This window comes from Furipterus horrens, unplaced genomic scaffold (assembly GCF_987537825.1).
Source record: "Furipterus horrens unplaced genomic scaffold, mFurHor1.1.pri manual_scaffold_2, whole genome shotgun sequence".
NCBI lineage: Eukaryota > Metazoa > Chordata > Mammalia > Chiroptera > Furipteridae > Furipterus > Furipterus horrens.
Window position 1 is genome coordinate 139,328,825 of NW_028327172.1, and position 17,794 is coordinate 139,346,618.

Genomic DNA, 17,794 nt, shown 5'->3' on the forward strand with positions numbered 1-17,794 from the left:
TGATAGAACCGTCAGAGTCTGGGTCTCCTCAGATTCATGCATTGACTGGTGAAAAGCTGTTTGGAATTGACCTCAGAATTTATTTCTCAGGTGTAAGGTGTTTAGAATCTGGACGTAGGAATTCTGTAAACCGTGTACCTTTAGGAAAATCAAGGCAAAATGGCTTTTCCAATCTTTTATAAGATCATGATTAAATAATGAGAGAGAGATCCAAAAAGTTTATTAGCTCACTTTCCTAGTTAACCTCTGTGAAGGTAAAGTCAGATTTGATTTCCATGTATTTTGCCTCTAAATGAACTACATTGAAAATGCACGCTGAGTAATCGTGCAAAAAATGAGCAGCAATTATTTTAAGGATGCAACCCGTTTGAGATACACTTTACACTTGGAAAGCTCTGCCCCAGCGCCTCAGCGGCGACCAGGAAGAGGGCTGGGTGGCCGCTCTCAGTAGTGACCTCCGGGCACTCCGCCTTGCCCTAAACACTACGCCAGGCGCAGAGCGGCAGCCCCTGTGGCTCCCCAGCTTCCCGCGCGTCCCGGGATTCTGTCCCACTCTTGGCTAGCCGCCTCCCCGCCCTCTCCCGCCGCCGTCCACGCCCCCGTCGCGGGGGGTAGGGCAGGAGGCGGTGGTCGGCCCGCCCCACGACCCTATTAAAGTGTCTTGGGCGAGGGCCGGGCATGTTGAGCCTGGAGGCGAGAAAAGCGGTGTGCCGAGCTCCCGGAGCGGCGCGCAGGGCCCAGCGGCTAGGACTGCCCTTCCTGCGCCGCGGCGGGCTCTCCGAGCTACCCCACGCCTCCTGCGCCCCCCTGCCGCGGGCCCCCACTCCGCCCTGCGGGCCCCGAGAGGCCCGGCCATGCGCCCAGGCTAGTGCGCCCGGGGCGCAGCGCCGATCAGGGCTGCCCCGCAGCCCGCTCCCGCCGCCGGCATGCTGCGCCCGCTGCTGCTCGCGGCACTCTGCCTGGCCGGCCAGCTCGGACCCACCCGCAGCTGCCAGTTGCCGTCCGAGTGGAGACCACTGAGCGAGAGCTGTCGTGCCGAGCTGGCCGAGATCATCGTGTACGCCAAGGTGCTGGCGCTGCACCAGGAGGTGCAGGGCCTCTACAACTACCTGCCCTGGCAATATGAGGCTGGCGAGGCGGGGCTTTTCTACTCCGCCGAGATCGAGATGCTCTGTGACCAGGCGTGGGGCAGCATGCTCGAGGTCCCCGCCGGCTCCAGGCTCAACCTCACCGGCCTGGGCTACTTCTCGTGCCACTCCCACACCGTGGTCCAGGACTACTCCTACTTCTTCTTTCTCAGGTGAGCCCAGCGCGCCCACGCCGCCATCTCTGCCTATCTGCATGACCTCTCAAATCCTGTCCGTGCCACAGGAGAATATGCCTTGGGGTCCTCCTCTTACTTTTTAACCTATACCTCTCTGCAAGATCCCAGGTATCTCTGGCTAAGAAGGGTTAAGAAAAAAAAAATACGGGAATGATTTCTGGGCTTCATGCAAAGAAGAGTTTCAGGCAATTGCTCAAGGTGGTTTCCAATACTTCATTTGAGTCAACTTTTTTTTTTTTTTTTTTTTTTTTACCGGATTCAGTGGGAGTAGCTTGGGCTGGTGAGAGAAAAAAAGAGAAAAGAAAAACCTTTGAAGTCAGACTGTTGTTGGAATTCTGGTTCTGCTCTCCTGATTTTGCACAAGTTACTGACCTCAAGAACATCATTTCTCACCATAGTGATGTGAAAAGCAACGTTGGTTGAGACTAAAACACCTTAACTCATGCAAACACCTGGGGCAGGTTAGATGCAGGAATAGTCACACTCACTTCTCCCCACCTGCTTGAATTCCTGGATGTGAATGGTGTGGAATGCAACCCAGCTGTCCTCTTGTTTCACTCCTATCTGTTGATATCAGTCTCATATCAGCTGCCAACAGACTTCAATGCCAAGCTGTTCAAAATAGCCAAGGTTTAGTGGGGTGGGCTTCTCGCTGTAAGACCCTGAGTCACAGTGCTTCCAAGAGGATAGAGGTGAGTCAGACAGGAGGTTCTCTCTGATCAGAGACTGCTGGAACCTTGTGATGTGCCCTGAACGTTGGCCTGTGGTCACAATGGAATGCATGTGCATGAGTTCAGTCAGTGGCTCCACTAAAGTCTGAAACAGCAGCAGATGAAACCCTAAATGCATTGATTGTTTCCAACTGAAATAGGATAGTGATACAGAGCAACTGAGAGAAACATCAAAATGGAATCTAACATCTATATCCAGATAGTGAACTAACCAAAGATGTGATTGGTACTGGTTCCAGTCTGCCCAGTGTGTAGCAATAAGGATCTTTGAACGAGTGTGACCTGGGTCTGCAGATTCACTTTGAGCTCCTGGGATTTCACATTTCTCTGAGAAGGGAACCAGGAAGTCCCACAGAGGGCATCCATAAGCCCATGGCAACACATGTTTTCCATACTGAAGCCAGAATATCTAAGTTTAGAATACATGAGGCGTGCTTCATGTTAGCTTGAGTGGTTCAGCTAGGTTCAGTTGAATTTTTTTTTTCATTCCTTGGGAAGCATAGTTTCTAAATAAAGTCAGCGAGGCCTGAGACTGCACCTTTCTTATACAGAGAAACTTCACTTAGCTTTTTCCTGTTTTTACTTTAGAAAAACACCGAGAACCCAGCTATAAAACTGTACAAAAATAAAATTTTATTTTCCAAAGCCAAAAGAGCTGGAGTGCTTGAGTAGACATTGTCCCCTCAAACTCCCTACCCCCGGCTTTATAATGAAATACAGTTTTGTCCACTGGCTCTGTGGTGGTCAGCCAAGTCTTTCATCTTTTGCTCTGACATATTTACAAAGAGTCAGGACAGAGACAAACAGTAGCCTGATAGATTTCCATTTCACAGGGCTGTGTTGCCCTGAAGTGTGTTAACAGCTGCATACAAATCATTCCTCCTCTGTTATTTGGGGACCCACTGAGACAGATTCTGGTCAGTGTTACAGGGGGAAGGGGCAGTGGAGACTCACTGGTGAGTCTCTCCGTTTCCTTTTCATGATTTTCTTTCCAGAAGGCTATTTACACTAGGCTCTATAAAAATGTTAACTAACATTTGTACTGCACTCACTTCAGCTCAAGTACTTTATTTACTTACATTTTCTAATGCAATCCTCACACTGCCACCAAGAAGTAGGTGCTCTTATCATCCTGTTTTTACAGATTGAAATCCTAAAGTTTAGAATTTGAAAAATTTGTTTCATGTCAGACAGAAGATAAATAGGGTAGGATTAGAACTCAGGTCATTTCAATTGGCCTTCCTTTCACCAAGAAACAAGGCATACCCTCTATGAGAAGGAAGGCCTCTTGGGAGATATGCAAATAGGCAAATATACATGCAAGCAAGCACTTTCCCCCCTGCTTTACCCAAAGTTATCTTTTTGAAAACCTTAAGAATAGATGCATGTACCCAAGGCAGAGAAATAATTAGAAACAGTAACTCTTCTGATGAGAGTCATGTGAGACATTGTGTAATTAGCAAGACTGTCTCAATCTTCTCTGACTCTTGATTAAAGCTGGTACACCCCATAGGTGTCCTGTCTACATCTGCTTTTTTCCCCCCTCTTTTCCACTAGGATGGATGATAATTATAACCTCTTGCCTCATGGAGTCAATTTCCAAGATGCCATCTTTCCAGACACTCATGAGAACAGAAGGATGTTTTCCAGCCTTTTCCAGTTTTCGAACTGTTCCCAAGGACAGCAATTGGCCACTTTCTCCAGTGACTGGGAGATCCAGGAAGATAATAGGGTAAGAACTGGCTGTACCCTGTGCAGCAGCAACATGATAGAATAGCCGCATCTTGTATGAGATTTTTTTAAAAAAGATTTTATTTATTTATTTTTAGAAAGAGGCGAAGAGAGGGAGAAAGAGGGGAAGAGAAATATTGATGCAAGAGAGAAACATTGATGGTTGCCTCTCATATGTGCCCCCGACTAGGGACTGAACCCACAACCCAGCATGTGCCCTGATTGGGAATCAAACTGGTAACCTTTTGATTTGTGGGATGATTCCCAACCAACTGAGCCACACTGGTCAGGGCTTGTATGAGTTTTGTGACCAAAGGAGTCAAGAATACTCTTTAAAAGCTCAGACCAAAGCGTATTACCCTCCCTTTTCTCTCCCTGTCAGCAATTAGAAAACATTGCCCATAAACTTCAGATTTCTGAAGCTTTACCATTTGGCATGGGGTTCCTCACAAAGTGAGGGAACAAGATGGGAGGAAGGTTGGCACACTGTACCTCAGTTGTTCCTTCTGTAAAATGGAGTCAACAGAAGCATCTGCATCACAGAGCTGATACCGTATGATTTTACTGTGTGAAATGTATAAACATGTAAAGCCCTTAGCATAGTGTTTGACAGAGGAAGCACTCTACACGGGTGAGCCTTTGTGACTATCATCATTATCATTGCTGTTCGGATGTGTTATTGATGGTGTCAGACTCTAAGAAATTTTCTAAGAGGAAAGAAAATGTCCTTAAGGAAATGAAATGAAATAATTATCATAGTTAGCACAGTCTATGACTGTAAACTATAGTTGTTTAGACATGGAGGTACAGGGTGGCCAAGGTGGTTGTGGTGTATAAGGGTCAGGATGATTTGGGGATGGAGGTATAGGAGGGGAAATTTTGAGGATTGTTACTGTCCCAAAGCAATGACATTGCCACAGTGGAGGTGGGATGATTGTGGAATCAGGCCAGGCACTTGTCTGAGACTTTTTAAGGCAATGTGACAGACTGCTGGAGAGAGTTCTGCTGTGGGGATGTGGGGATCCCATGGAACAGGAACTGTTTTAGGGGTGAATGGACCGTTGCATGTATTTGGGGGCCTCTGTCCTTCCACCCTCATGGAATGGGTTTGGATGAAGTGCTTTTCTCTCATCTGGTGGGTTGGCCTAGGATAGCTGCCTTGTTCTTCCAAACTTCCATATCTTTTGCCCAGGGTTCCCTGGCACATGGAGGCCTTCTTCCTACTCCTGCACAGAAACTGTTAGCGTGATGGCAGGTACACCCAGCTAAGGAAAACTGTTCATTTTTACTTCCTGGATATTATGAAGAGGTTCCTTCCTTAGACCTACTTTATTAACAGCAGTCTAGAATCCTCTAGCCCTCCTCCATGTTGTCAGAGTTTTCTGAACACTTGTCCTATTTTTCTCCCAAACATGGTCCCAAGCACCTGCTTCTTACTCTTCATAATCTGTACCGGCACTCACTCCATTTTGACCTGGCACCACCAAGTGTAAGCCTGAGTATCCCAAGCCTGAGTCATGTCCTACCACATTACAGCTGAAATCCTTTTAGGCACGGCAGTTTGGTTCTCCATTTTGTAGGAACTTTGCTTATACTCCTAGAGCCTTGATAACAACACATTTGTATTAAGAGATCAGATAATATTCCAAAAATATCTTAGTAGCTTAGCTCCAAACTCTTTGGCTACATAACTTATTAGTCCTCTGATCACATAATGAAGCTATTAACATTTCCTGGAATTAGCTTTTCCATCATTTGGAAAAAACAGAACAATAGGACCATGGAGAATTGTTTCAATGTGCAGGCAGCCCTATTTCTGGTGGTCAGATGTTGATCTTGGGGAGAAGTCCTTTTCATTTCCCTCTAATCACCTTGGCCACTTAGACAACAAAGGGAGGGGATGCTGCCTGACTCTGAGGAAGAATCAGAAGCTTTGCGGGAGGAAAGTTCCAGATTGCTGAGCTCCTGTGTGACTGAGTTTAGAAGTTAGATCTGATGTACCTTGCACTTTTCAATACCTTTGGAACCCCTTCCATTTTTATCCCTGCCCACTTTGAAAGGTAGCACATCAGAGTTAAGTTAAATTAGCTAGATAGTTAAGAATTTAATTTTAAAATTAAATTGCCTTTTTTTCTCAATATTAAGATTTGTACTTTATGATACTCCTTGAGAAATTTGTATGTACCTGAAGAGATTCAAGTAGTTGTGAACTAATGATCTCAGAGGTGGGTGAAGAATTATTGACAATTACTTGTGCTTTTCTTTAAAAAAAGCAAAGCTAAAATTTTTATGCCTTTCCTGTGTGAAGGTGAGCATCACATTGTCTATCCTACCCAGGATGACTATCTCATGTTCTGTCAGAAGCAGTCTATAGTTTTACTGTGGAGGTCCTTAGTCTAGGAACGAGTCCAAAGAGCTGTTCAGGACACATCTTTATTTCAGTAGGAGTAGGTCTGAGGATACTTTTGAAAATAAGAACACAGGAATCCTTCACATGTTCTGAGCCCATTACAATGGCCCTGGACATTGCACAGTACACGCCTTTCTTTTGTACATGAGCTGCTCTTAGATCACAAGACTGGTGAGTCCTTGGGCTTTCTACTGCCCGAGCTGTTGCTCTCAGCTCCCAGTCAGCCGGACAGTCATCTGGATGGGATTTGTGAAAGGCATCTTTCAGTCTCTTCACTGACATCTCTCACTTTCTCTGGTTGGAGGATCAGTGAATCTGGGACTCTGGAGTCAATCCAGAGGCTGAGAAATGGAAGAGGAGGAAAATCGCATGTAGGGAAACGTGGGTGATGTACACCCGAGGCCTCATTCCCCTCAATCCTCAGCAGCACAGTCCATGTTTGGGAATAAAATATAGAACAAGTGTTCAGAAAACTCTGACAAACCATGGAGCGGGGTTAGAGGATTCCATCTCTAGTTCCAGCTCAGATGTCCCACTCATGCCTCAGTAACTAGAAACACAATCTTTCAAAAGTTGCCAGGGAGTCAGCAGTGTTACTGAGCATTCAGTGCTGCTCGGGTTCAGTGTCATGGTGTTAATGGGACCTTGGGGGGTGTCTTTGGCAAGTTGGAATATCCAGCAGACTTACTGGCAGAATTCTCTTCACAACAGCCAAAGACATTTTTCTTTCTTTTTTTTCTATTCTGCTGGGTGAGTATAGCTGTCAAAACAGAAGTTGGATATTTTCCTTTCTCTCCAAGTACTGTCCCCTAGGACTAAGACCCAGACTGACCCATACTTGTATAGGTCTGTCACAGCATGTCATGGGATTGAGATAAGATTTGTGAAAGTCCTCTGCCATCTCTTTCAGAAAGAGTTGGGAAGGATGGGGGAGTTCTTCAAGCTGCATTAGAAGGAATATAAATTTAATCAGAAGATCTAGATCGACTCCGCCATTTCCATAGGAATGAGTTTGGGAAGGGCTCTTTAATTTCTCACAATGTCAATTTTCTCACATATAAAATGGGGCTATAATATATTGTGTTGGCCAAAACGTCTGTTATGTTTTTTCTGTATGATGGCTCTAGAAGTGCTTAGTTGTCTTTAACTTCATTTGAAACAATTTTGTTAGATTGTATTGTGAGATGGAAGAGAAAAACATTTTTGGCATATTATGCTTTACTATTTCAAGAAATGTAAACATGCAACTGAAATGCAAAGGAAGATTTGTGCAGTGTATAGAAAAGGTACTATGACTGATGGAACATGTCAAAAGTGGTTTGCCAAGTTTCTCGGTACTATTGACATTTTGACCAAATAATTCTTTGCTGTGGGCCTGTCTTACGCATTGGAAGATGTTTAGCAGCACCCCTGGCCTCTGCCCACTAGGAGCCAATAGTGGGAGGTAGCCAACCTACTCAAAACATCCAAATCAATAGTTATTGGTGAAAATGAAAAATGTGTCTTATTTTACAGAAAAAATATAATGACTTTTTGCCAAACCCAATATAAACTAAGGTTGTTGTAAGGACCTAGCTAATTAGAGCATATCGGAAAGTATTTATACTGTACAAACTGTGAAGGGCGATGCAAGGGCTTATTGCTATAAATTGATCATTTTAAAGTATGATTTTAAAAATGGCATTTTTAAAATTTAGAAAACTTCCTGCTACTTCCCAGGGGAGCAGTGGGGTGGTGGCAGTGTGGCGATGGGGCCGTGTGTTGGCGGAGCGGTGGCAGCGTGGCGATGGGGCCTTGTGTTGGCGGAGCGGTGGCAGCGTGGCGATGGGGCCTTGTGTTGGCGGAGCGGTGGCAGCGTGGCGATGGGGCCGTGTGTTGGCGGAGCGGTGGCAGCGTGGCGATGGGGCCGTGTGTTGGCGGAGCGGTGGCAGCGTGGCGATGGGGCCGTGTGTTGGCGGAGCGGTGGCAGCGTGGCGATGGGGCCGTGTGTTGGCAGAGCGGTGGCAGTGTGGCGATAGGGCCGTGTGTTGGCAGAGCGGTGGCAGTGTGGTGATGGGGCCGTGTGTTGCAGATGGGGGCGGGTAGCAGGCAGGCCACCACGCGTACTTTCATTTGTTCAGCAGAATTTATGGGATTCCATGCAGGGGACACTTAAAAACTCATTTGCTGAATTATAAACACATTCTCATATGGGTTCCCAAATCTAGAAGTATGAAATGGTAGGCAGTAGAGTTTCTCTCCCACTGACACCCATCTAACCAGTTATCACCCACCCTCCAAACAAGTATCTGCTGTTATTAGATTCTTATAAACATTCAATGAGCATTTTCATCCAACAAAGAATGCAAACGTGTATTGTTTGCCATCTTTGACACAAGTCAAAGTACACTGCTGTGTACTATGCATACTTTGATCACCTTGTTTTATTCATGAGGATATCTTGATCTTCCCATATCAATGCATACAAAGTTGTTTTAAATAGTAGCATAGTATTCCATCATATGAATGTGTCACAGTATGTTAAATCAAGTCCCCTATTGATAGGGAGTTAGGTTGTCTCCAATACATTGCTGTTACAAAGAGTGTGGACATATATAATATTATACATACCTGATTTTGTGGGATTGTTGGGTTTTAGTCTTTAGCAAACACTTATGGAGTACCCACCGTGAGGCAGCTACTGGGACAGACACTAGAGTTTAAATGTTGTGCAAAAATCTTCCAGTCAAGCTGGAAGTGTAGGCAGACATGGCTCGCCTCTTTGCACAACCACATCCACATTACAACTAAAATATAGAACAACCATCACTCAGAACAATCAGAAATTGACTTGAATGGAAGTCTGACAACTATGGAATTAAAGAAACCACATCCATCTGGACTATTAGGAAGGGCACAGATGTGAATGGGCTGGTCCCTGATCCACATGTGGTGGATAAAAACTCAGGAAGGATATCTCGGGAGCAATGAATACCAGGCCCCCTGGCCCAGGGTTCCAGGGCCAGGATGATAAGTCTCTAAAACTTCTGTTTGGAAACCAGTGGGGATTGAGTTGGTGGAAGAAACTTCTGGAGCCCCAAGCAATGCCTCTTAAAAAACCCACACACTGACTCACCTGCTCAGACTTACTTCCTTTGAACTCCAGCCCTGGGGTAGCAGCTTAAAAGCACCAGTGGCATACAGGGAGAAACTGAAGTGTCTGGCATCAGGGCAAACAGAGGCCATTGTCCCTTTTCTAAACCCTCCCCCCACAGAGCTGGCAAGCTGGTGGCATACCTGAAATTCCATCACCCTAGCTAGCACTGTTTGACCCACCTTGGAGATCCCCAGAGACTCTGCCCCACTCAATTTACAGGCCCACCCAAGCTGATTTTCATATGAATGGCTGGTTTTGGCTCATGCTTCACAACTTCCTAAATCCTATCAAGCAAGCAACAGTGAGACCCAGGCAGCAACCAGCCTAGATTCACGGCTTGGCTTTGCCTGGGAATCTCCAAACCCAGCACAAGTAGCAGCCATCTCAGATTGCATTATAGCTCAGGAAAGGTGGCCCCAGGCAAAACACAGGTGGGAGCTGACCTTGGTCAGCACCACCTAGGAAATCCCAGGACCTGCACAACCAGTGGACAGCTACAGATCACATCAAAGGATCACCACCCTGCCCCATGCACAGCTGATCCTCCATGGAGGGCGGAGGTTGGTGGTCAGAGGTCACAGCCAATCCTTGCAGCTGACTGGCCAGAGTAAATTACTCCCATTGACCTGCCAACAGCAACCAAGTCTCAACTACAAGAGGAGGGTGTACTCAGCCCACACAATGGGTGCACCTTGAGTACCCAGGTTGGGTGATAGAGGAGGTTGTGCCACTGGACCCTACAGGACACCTACTACGTTAGGCCACACTACCAAGGCAGGGAGTCATAGTAGCTCTACCTAATACATAGAAACAAACACAGGGAGGTTGCCAAAATGAGGACACAAAGAAACTTGCCTCAAATGAAAGAATAGATCAAAACTCCAGAAAAAGAGCTAAACAAAATGGAGATAAACAATCTATCAGATGCAGAGTTGAAAACATTGGTTATAAGGATGCCCAGTGATGCTTAATGATGACTTCAACAGCATAAAAAGATCCAGTCAGACACAAAGGATACACTCATTGAAATAAAGAACAATTTACAGAGAAATAACAGTAGAGTAGATGAAGCAAAGAATCAAATAAATGATATGGAACATAAGGAAGAACAAAACGACCAATCAGAAAAAGAGGAAGAAAAAAGAATCCAAAAAAACGAGGATAGTATAAGCAGCCTCTGGGACAACTTCAAGAGATTCAACATTCACATCATAGGAGTGCCAGCAGGAGAAAAGAAAGAGCAAGAAATTCGAAATCTACTTGAAAAAATAATGAAAGAAAACTTCCCTAATTTGGTGAAGAAAATAGACATGCAAGTCCAGGAAGCACAGAGAGTTCCAAACAAGATGGATTCAAAGAGGACACTCCAAGACACATCATCATTAAAATGCCAAAGGTTAAAGAAAAAGAATCTTAAAAGCAGCAAGAGAAATGAAATTAGTTACCTACAGGGGAGTTCCCTTAAGATTGTCAGCTAATTCTCAAACTTTGCAAGCTAGAAGGGATTTGCAAGAAATATTCAAAGTCAAGAGAACCAGGGATCTACAACCAGGACTGCTGTCCCCAGAAAAACTATCATTTAGAATCTGAGGGCAGATAAAAAGCTTCCCAGATGAGAAAAAACTAAAGGAGTTCATTATCACCAAATCATTATTATATGAAATATTTAAGGGATTTATTTAAGAAAAACATGATGAAAATTATGAACAATAAAATGCAATAAATATAAATCTATCAACAATTGAATCTAAAAACAAACTCAGAAAACAAGAAGAACAGAGATTGAATCATGGATATAGAAAGCATTTTGGTGGTTGCCAGATGGGGGGAGGTGTGGGGGAATGGATGAAGAGGTAAGGGGATTAAGAAGTACAAATGGGTAGTTACAGAATAGCCGTGGGGACGTGAAGTACAGTATAGAAAATGGAGTAGCCAAATAACTTATATGCATGTCCTATGGACATGAACAATGATAGGGGGATTGCCTGAGGGAGTAAGGGATGCTGCGTGGAGAGGGGACAAAGGGGGAAAATCAGTACAACTGTAATAGCATAATTAATAAAATATAATTTAAAAACATCGCACAAAATACAAACTCTCTAATCCGTAAAGCTTATAGTCCTAGTGTTGTTGGTTGACATAATCAAAATATTACATTTAGTGACTTTATAATTTCAAACGGAAATAAATGTTCCAAGGGAAGGAAAGGAAATAATCAGGAAGTGTGACCTAGACTTAGAGATAAATAAAGCCTTCTCTGTTGCATTTATACTAGAGCTAAGATATGCTGGATGAAGAGGCATCAGGGGAAATGAGCGCAATCTAGAGAAGGACAGTATGTGCAAGGGCCCTGTGGTAGGTAGCAGGGTACATGGTTCATTTGAGGAAATGAAAGGAAGCCCTTATGACTGGAGCAAAGGGAATGAGTGAGAAGGATGAGGAAAGAGCAATTAGTTAGGACCAGGTCATGCAGGGACTGATAGATCCTGGTGAGGATTTGGGCTTTGTCCTAACAGTAATGGGAACCCTTTTATGTTTTGAAAGCAAAGAGTGATAGAATCAATTTACAGTTTGAAAACACCAAGTGGTTTGGAGGGGATCCAACTGATGTGGTGAGAACAGGTATTGGCTGTTATAAAGCTACCAGATAGATGCTGAACTGCAGTGGAGGCAGTGGGGATGGAGTACAATAGGCAAACCAGAGAGATATTTAGGAAGTCAAATCAGTAGGTATTAATGATAGTTTGGATTTGGGTGGTAAAGGAGGTGGGTGGTGGCTAAAGACAATTCCTATGCTTCTGGCATGTAAACTGCGTGCCAGGACCAACACTGAGACATGGGAATGGGTTTGGTAGGGGAATTCATGAATCTAGTGTTGGGTGTATTGAGTTGAGGTGGTTGGAGCTACAAGTTTGGAGCTTTGAGAAGGGCGCTGAATGGAAGATATACCTTTGGGACTGAACAACAATTTGATGTCAGTTGAAACTGCATCTGAATGAGGCCCAAGGGAGAGGACGTAAAGAGGAGCAGAGGCCCTAGGATTGGACTGAGCCTGTGGGATGCTATTGTTGGTGGAGGAGGAGCTGTCAGAGTTAGAAGAAAACTAGAAGGGTCTGGGGCACAGCATGTTTCCAGTAGGATGAATGATTGACAGAGCCCGAAGCTGTTGAACTCAAGGAAGATGAGGACTAAAAACCACTGCACGTTGGTGGCCTAATTGAGGACAGGTTCCACCGTGTACGGGAGGAGAATCTAGATTGTGAGGGTTAGTGGAGTGTGCAAGGACAAGAGGATGTGGAGCAAGTGAGGTGGACGACTCTCTCATGAAGCTTGGCCGTGGGTGCTGTGATAATACATAGAAGGCAGTGGTGAAGGGGCAGAGCCGGCGACAGAGGAGTTTTGTTATATTTAGATGGCACCATCCTAGTCAAACCACCTTGGTCCCTGTTTTCTCACTCTTCAGACACAGTCTACCCAAGTAGATGAAACTACCCAAGGGCAGGGATATCTGTTTTGTTGACTCTCGTATATTTGGTGCATTTTTATGGTGTCTCACACATTTGTGAAATCAATAATGTCTCTCATCCAAAGGGCTCTGAGGCCTAAGCAGGGATCTTCTTTGTCCCCACCTTCCTCCCCTTTCCCCCTCTCTCTCCCAAGTAATGTGGTGAGAACGGGTAGTGGTTGGTATAAAGCTATCAGATCAATGCTGGACTACAGTGGAGGTGGGGGGAATAGAGTAAATAAATTTGGGAGAGATTTAGGAAATAAAATCATAGGCTTCTCTCCACTTCCTCTTCTTCCCTCTCTTTACCCATCTCTCCTCCCTCAACCCCTCTCCTCCCCCTCTTCTCCCTGTCTCTCCCTGGCTTATTTTCCAAATATTTAAAATCCACATAACCGTAAATTCACTTTTTCATGAACAGTTATGACTTTTGACAAATGCACGTGGTTGTATAATCACAACTACAACCGCGATACAGAACACTTCCATCACAGAAAACCTCCCATGTGCCCCCCCTTATAGTCAGACCCTAACCCAGCCTCCGCTCCTGGGAACACTGGTTTGTTCTCCACCACCAGTTTTGCACTTTCCAAACTCATGTGAACAGAATCCTACAGTAGGTTGCATTTTTTAGTTTGGCTTTTTTTTTTTTTTTAATTTAGCAGAATGCACTGGAGATCTGTCCATGTTGTGTGTGCCAATAGTTCACTCCTTTTTAATTGCTGAGAAGTATCCCATTTTAGGGATGAACCACAGTTTTATTGATCTATTTACCAGATCAGAGATAGTTAGGTTGTTTCTAGTGTTAGGCTACTGGAGCTTCTATACATGTACAGGTTTATGCCCAAACATGAATTTCAGTTTCTCTTGGGTAAACACCTAGGATAGGTTTGCTGAATCATAGGTAAATGTATGTTTAATTTTATAAGAAACCGAAAAACTGTTTTAAGAATGGCTCTATCATTCTGCATTTGTATTAGCAATGTATGAGAACTCCAATTCTGCATCCCCATCAGTATTTGGTGTTAGGGAAGAAAAAAAAAGTGGGTAATATAATGGGTGTGTGGTGGTATCTCATTAAAAAAAATTCCACATATAAGTGGGATCATATAGTTAGTGTTTGTCTTGGTTCTCTATTTCACTTAGCATAATGCTCCCAAGTTCCATTCATGTTGTCCCAAATGACAGAACCTCCTTCTTTTTTAAGACTAAATAATATTTCATTGTGTTTCTATATCACAATTTCTTTATCCATTCATCTGTTAAAAGAAACAAGTTGTTTCCATATCTTGGCTATTGTGAAAAATGTGTAATGAACATGGGAGGGAAGATGTCCCTTCCCCTTCACCTACTTATTTCTTTTTTCTTTTTCTTTTTTTGGTATATACCCAAAAGAGGGACCACTAGCTATTATGGTATTACCTTTTTTAATTTTTGCAGAATCTCCATGGTGTTTTCCATCGTGGCTGCACCAATTGCCAGTTTCACTAACAGTGCACAAGTGTTCCCTCTTTTCCACATCCTTGCCAACACATGATATGTTTTCTTTTTTGGATAATAGCCATCCTCACAGGTGTGAGGTGATATTTCATTGTGATTTTGGTTTGCATTTCCTTGATGATTAGTTGGCGATCTGTATGTCTTCAGATCTTCTGCCCATTTTTAAATTGGATTATTCTTTCTTTCTTTCCTATTGAGTTGTATGAATTCCTTCTATATTTTGGATATTAAACCATTACCAGATATATGATTTGCAAATATATTTTCCCATTTTGTAGGTTGACTTTTCATTTTGTTAATGGTTTCCTTTGCTGCACAGAGGCATTTTTTGTTTGATGTAGCCACTTGGTTCACTTTTGCTTTTATTGTCCTTGCATTTGATGTCAAATCCAAAAAAATCATTGATAAGACCATGTCAAGGAGCTCACTGCTTATGTTTTCTTCTAGAAGTTTTATGGTTTCAGGTCTTACATTCAAGTCTCCAATCTATTTTGAGTTGATTTTTTTGTGTATGGTATAAGATAATGGCCCTGTTTCACTCTTTTGCATGTGGCTATTTAGTTTCCCCCCATTTATTGAAGAGGCTGTTTCTCACTGATTGTATATTCTTGGCTACTTTGTTACAAATTAACTGGCTACATATGTGTGGGTTTAATTCTGGATTTTCAATTCTATTCCATTGATCTATGTGTCTGTTTTTATGCCAATACCATACTGTTTTGATTATTGTAGCTTTGTAATATAGTTTGAAATCAGGAAGCATGATGCCTCCAACTCTGTTATTCTTTCTGAAGATTCCTTTGGCTATTCAGGGTTGTTCCCTTTTTTTAAGTAGTTCCATATGAAATTTAGTTGTTTTTAAAATTTCTGTGAGAAATGCCATTAGATTTTGATAGGGATTGCATTGAATCTCTAGATTGTTTTAGATTTTAGCAATCTAGAAAACAAACATTTTAACAATATTAGTTTTTCCAATCCATGAACTTGGGATATATTTTTATTTATTTGTATCTTCTAACATTTCTTTCATTATGTTTTAAAGTTTTCAGTGCACAGATATTTTACTTTCTTGGTTAAATTTACTACTAAATATTTCATTCATTTTGATGCTATCATAAATGGGATTGTTTTCTTTTTTCTATTTTAAAAATTGGTTTGAGAGAGACATTGGTTTGCTGTTCCACTTATTTATGCATCATTGGTTTCTTCTTGTACATACCCTGACTGGGGATCAAACCTGCAACCTTGTGGTATCGGGACCATGCTCTAACCAACTGAGCTATCTGGCCAGGGTGGGATTTTTAAAAAATTTTTCTTTTAGATAGGTCATTGCTGGTGTAAAGAAATGCAACTGACTTTTGTATATTGATTTTGTATCCTGCAACTTAAATGGATTTATTAGTTGTAATGTTTTGTATGTGTGTGTGTGGCCTTTAGGATTTTATTAAATACATACAGAATCATGTCATATGCAAACAATTCAGTTTCTTTAATAGCTAGGATTAATCAGGTTAGCTATTTCCTTTGGCCTGTGCCACTGTGGCAGTGCAGATCTGGGGTTGGCCTTAGGGAAAGGCTAGGTGGGAAAAAAGAGAAGAGAAAGGGAAGAAAACCAGGGGCTTTTCCCATATTCTCCAATACATTGGGGCCCTCTTGCAAGGTCTTCTGGACAGGAATGGGGGATTTGTCTTGGAGATTCTGCTGCATAATTCCACGATTCGTCCCCCATTGGTTGAAGTCCCATTGCCTCTAATTGTTTAGTTTTCAGAGTCCATAGGTAGTTGCCTTTTGTATTATGTGCAGAGAATTTTAACTGTAGACAGTAGGAGTCATACCCATCCAGCTTACTTCATCATGACTGGCACTGGAAGTTGATGTTTCTTTTTTACTATGCCCATTAAGAACATTTGGGCCCTGGCTAGATAGCTCAATTGGTTAAAGTGTTGTCCCAATATGGCAAGGTTGTGGGTTTGATCCCGGTCAGGGCACATACAAGAATCAACCAATTAATACATATATAAGTGGAACAACAAATTGATGTCTTTCCCTCTCTCTCTCCTCATCCCCCCCTCTCTAAAAACAATCAATAAATAAAACTAAAAGAAAAAATTTGGTCAAACTTGAATAGGACATACCACAGGGAGGAAAAGAACAGGATTTAATTTATTTCAGACTATCAAAAGCAAATAGGAATGGGAAAGATGATCTATAGTTTTTAAAGTGAGGTTGGAGCCCTAAATGGATTAAGAAAGTAAGAACTCGGTTCATCCAGATCATCCATAATGCCCTAGAAGTATTTGATTTAAAATATTCCTGGAAGTTTGCTGAGACAGTCAAGTTCACCAAATTATCTGTTCAAGAATAAAGAGACCCCTTAGGGATGGAGAGGTATAACTTCAGTTTAATAGGTATTTGAGCACCTGTTAAGTATCTGTTTTTCTGTATTTCTCTTTGATACCATATCAAAACTCCCCAAAGTGGTAATTTCTTAAAAGTTACTTTCAATGCAGAATCTCAAACATTATCAATGAACTTTCTGTATTCCTGTGTGAAAATCCATTAGTCTGTCTTGCACTTCAAGTAGGTTTTTTTTCCCTGTGCATAATTTTGTAACATGATGAATTGGGCATTTAGAAAGTTCAGTTATATGGCTCTTGCATATGTCAAGGCTTTTAATTATACAATATGAAAAAATCCTACGCATTAATACACCACCGATCTCATCAAGGAAGTCTTAAGCATTGGGAAAATGTCAAGCACACAGTGGCAAATTTTCTAAATTCTCATTTTTGCTTGAAAGCTTGAATTTTATCACTGGCAACAAATACTGTTGTTTTCTTTGAAGTGACAGGCTTGCTTTATCCATTTTCAAGAAAATGTCTAACAGATACTCAAATTTGACTACCTATAGTTTGTCAATCATTCTTTCCCGTACAAATAGTGTTTCCTGAAGAAAGCCACTAGTTCAGCTCAGAACTCAAGCACGTAGTGCTTTCCCTTGACACAACCATTGTACTTTGATAAGCAGCTGCGGTGCTTTATGTGTGCTTCCGATTTCTTTACATGGAGTGTTAAAAAAAGCCAGCATTTAATTAAGGAGTTTTACTGTTTTGTAAAAGACATTCTTAAATTCATCTGGCTTTTTCTTTTCTTCCTACATGAGGCACTGAAGAATACAATGACTATTAGTGTAATTTGGTGCCACTGTCTTGACTTGCTCTAGGTGCCAGCACTTCTGCTTACCTTTGCTTTTGTACCAATAGTGCAAATGTCAATACAGTAAAAAAGACATCTTAGTATTATTCCAAAAGGAGTTTTGCTCTCTTGAATCCCCTGAAAGGATCTGGGAATCCCCCAGCAATCTGCAGACTTCAAGCATGGCTGCTGTAGGCCAGCTCAGTGATGGGAGAATGTACAAGAGGAGATGTTACTTGAGATGAACACTCAAGGATGGGGA

At 42.6% G+C, this 17,794-nt stretch overlaps 1 protein-coding gene across 1 annotated transcript in view; it reads left to right on the forward strand.

Annotated features, from left to right (window-relative positions):
• Positions 1-705: 705 nt before the first annotated feature.
• The window catches only part of CCDC3 (coiled-coil domain containing 3), a 92,499-nt gene continuing 75,410 nt past the window's right edge, over positions 706-17,794 (forward strand). The window contains exons 1-2 of the mRNA XM_090268008.1: positions 706-1,300; positions 3,613-3,787. Coding sequence (XP_090124134.1) covers positions 927-1,300; positions 3,613-3,787 — 549 coding nt within the window. The 5' untranslated portion in view covers positions 706-926. The remainder of the gene's footprint in view (positions 1,301-3,612; positions 3,788-17,794) is intronic.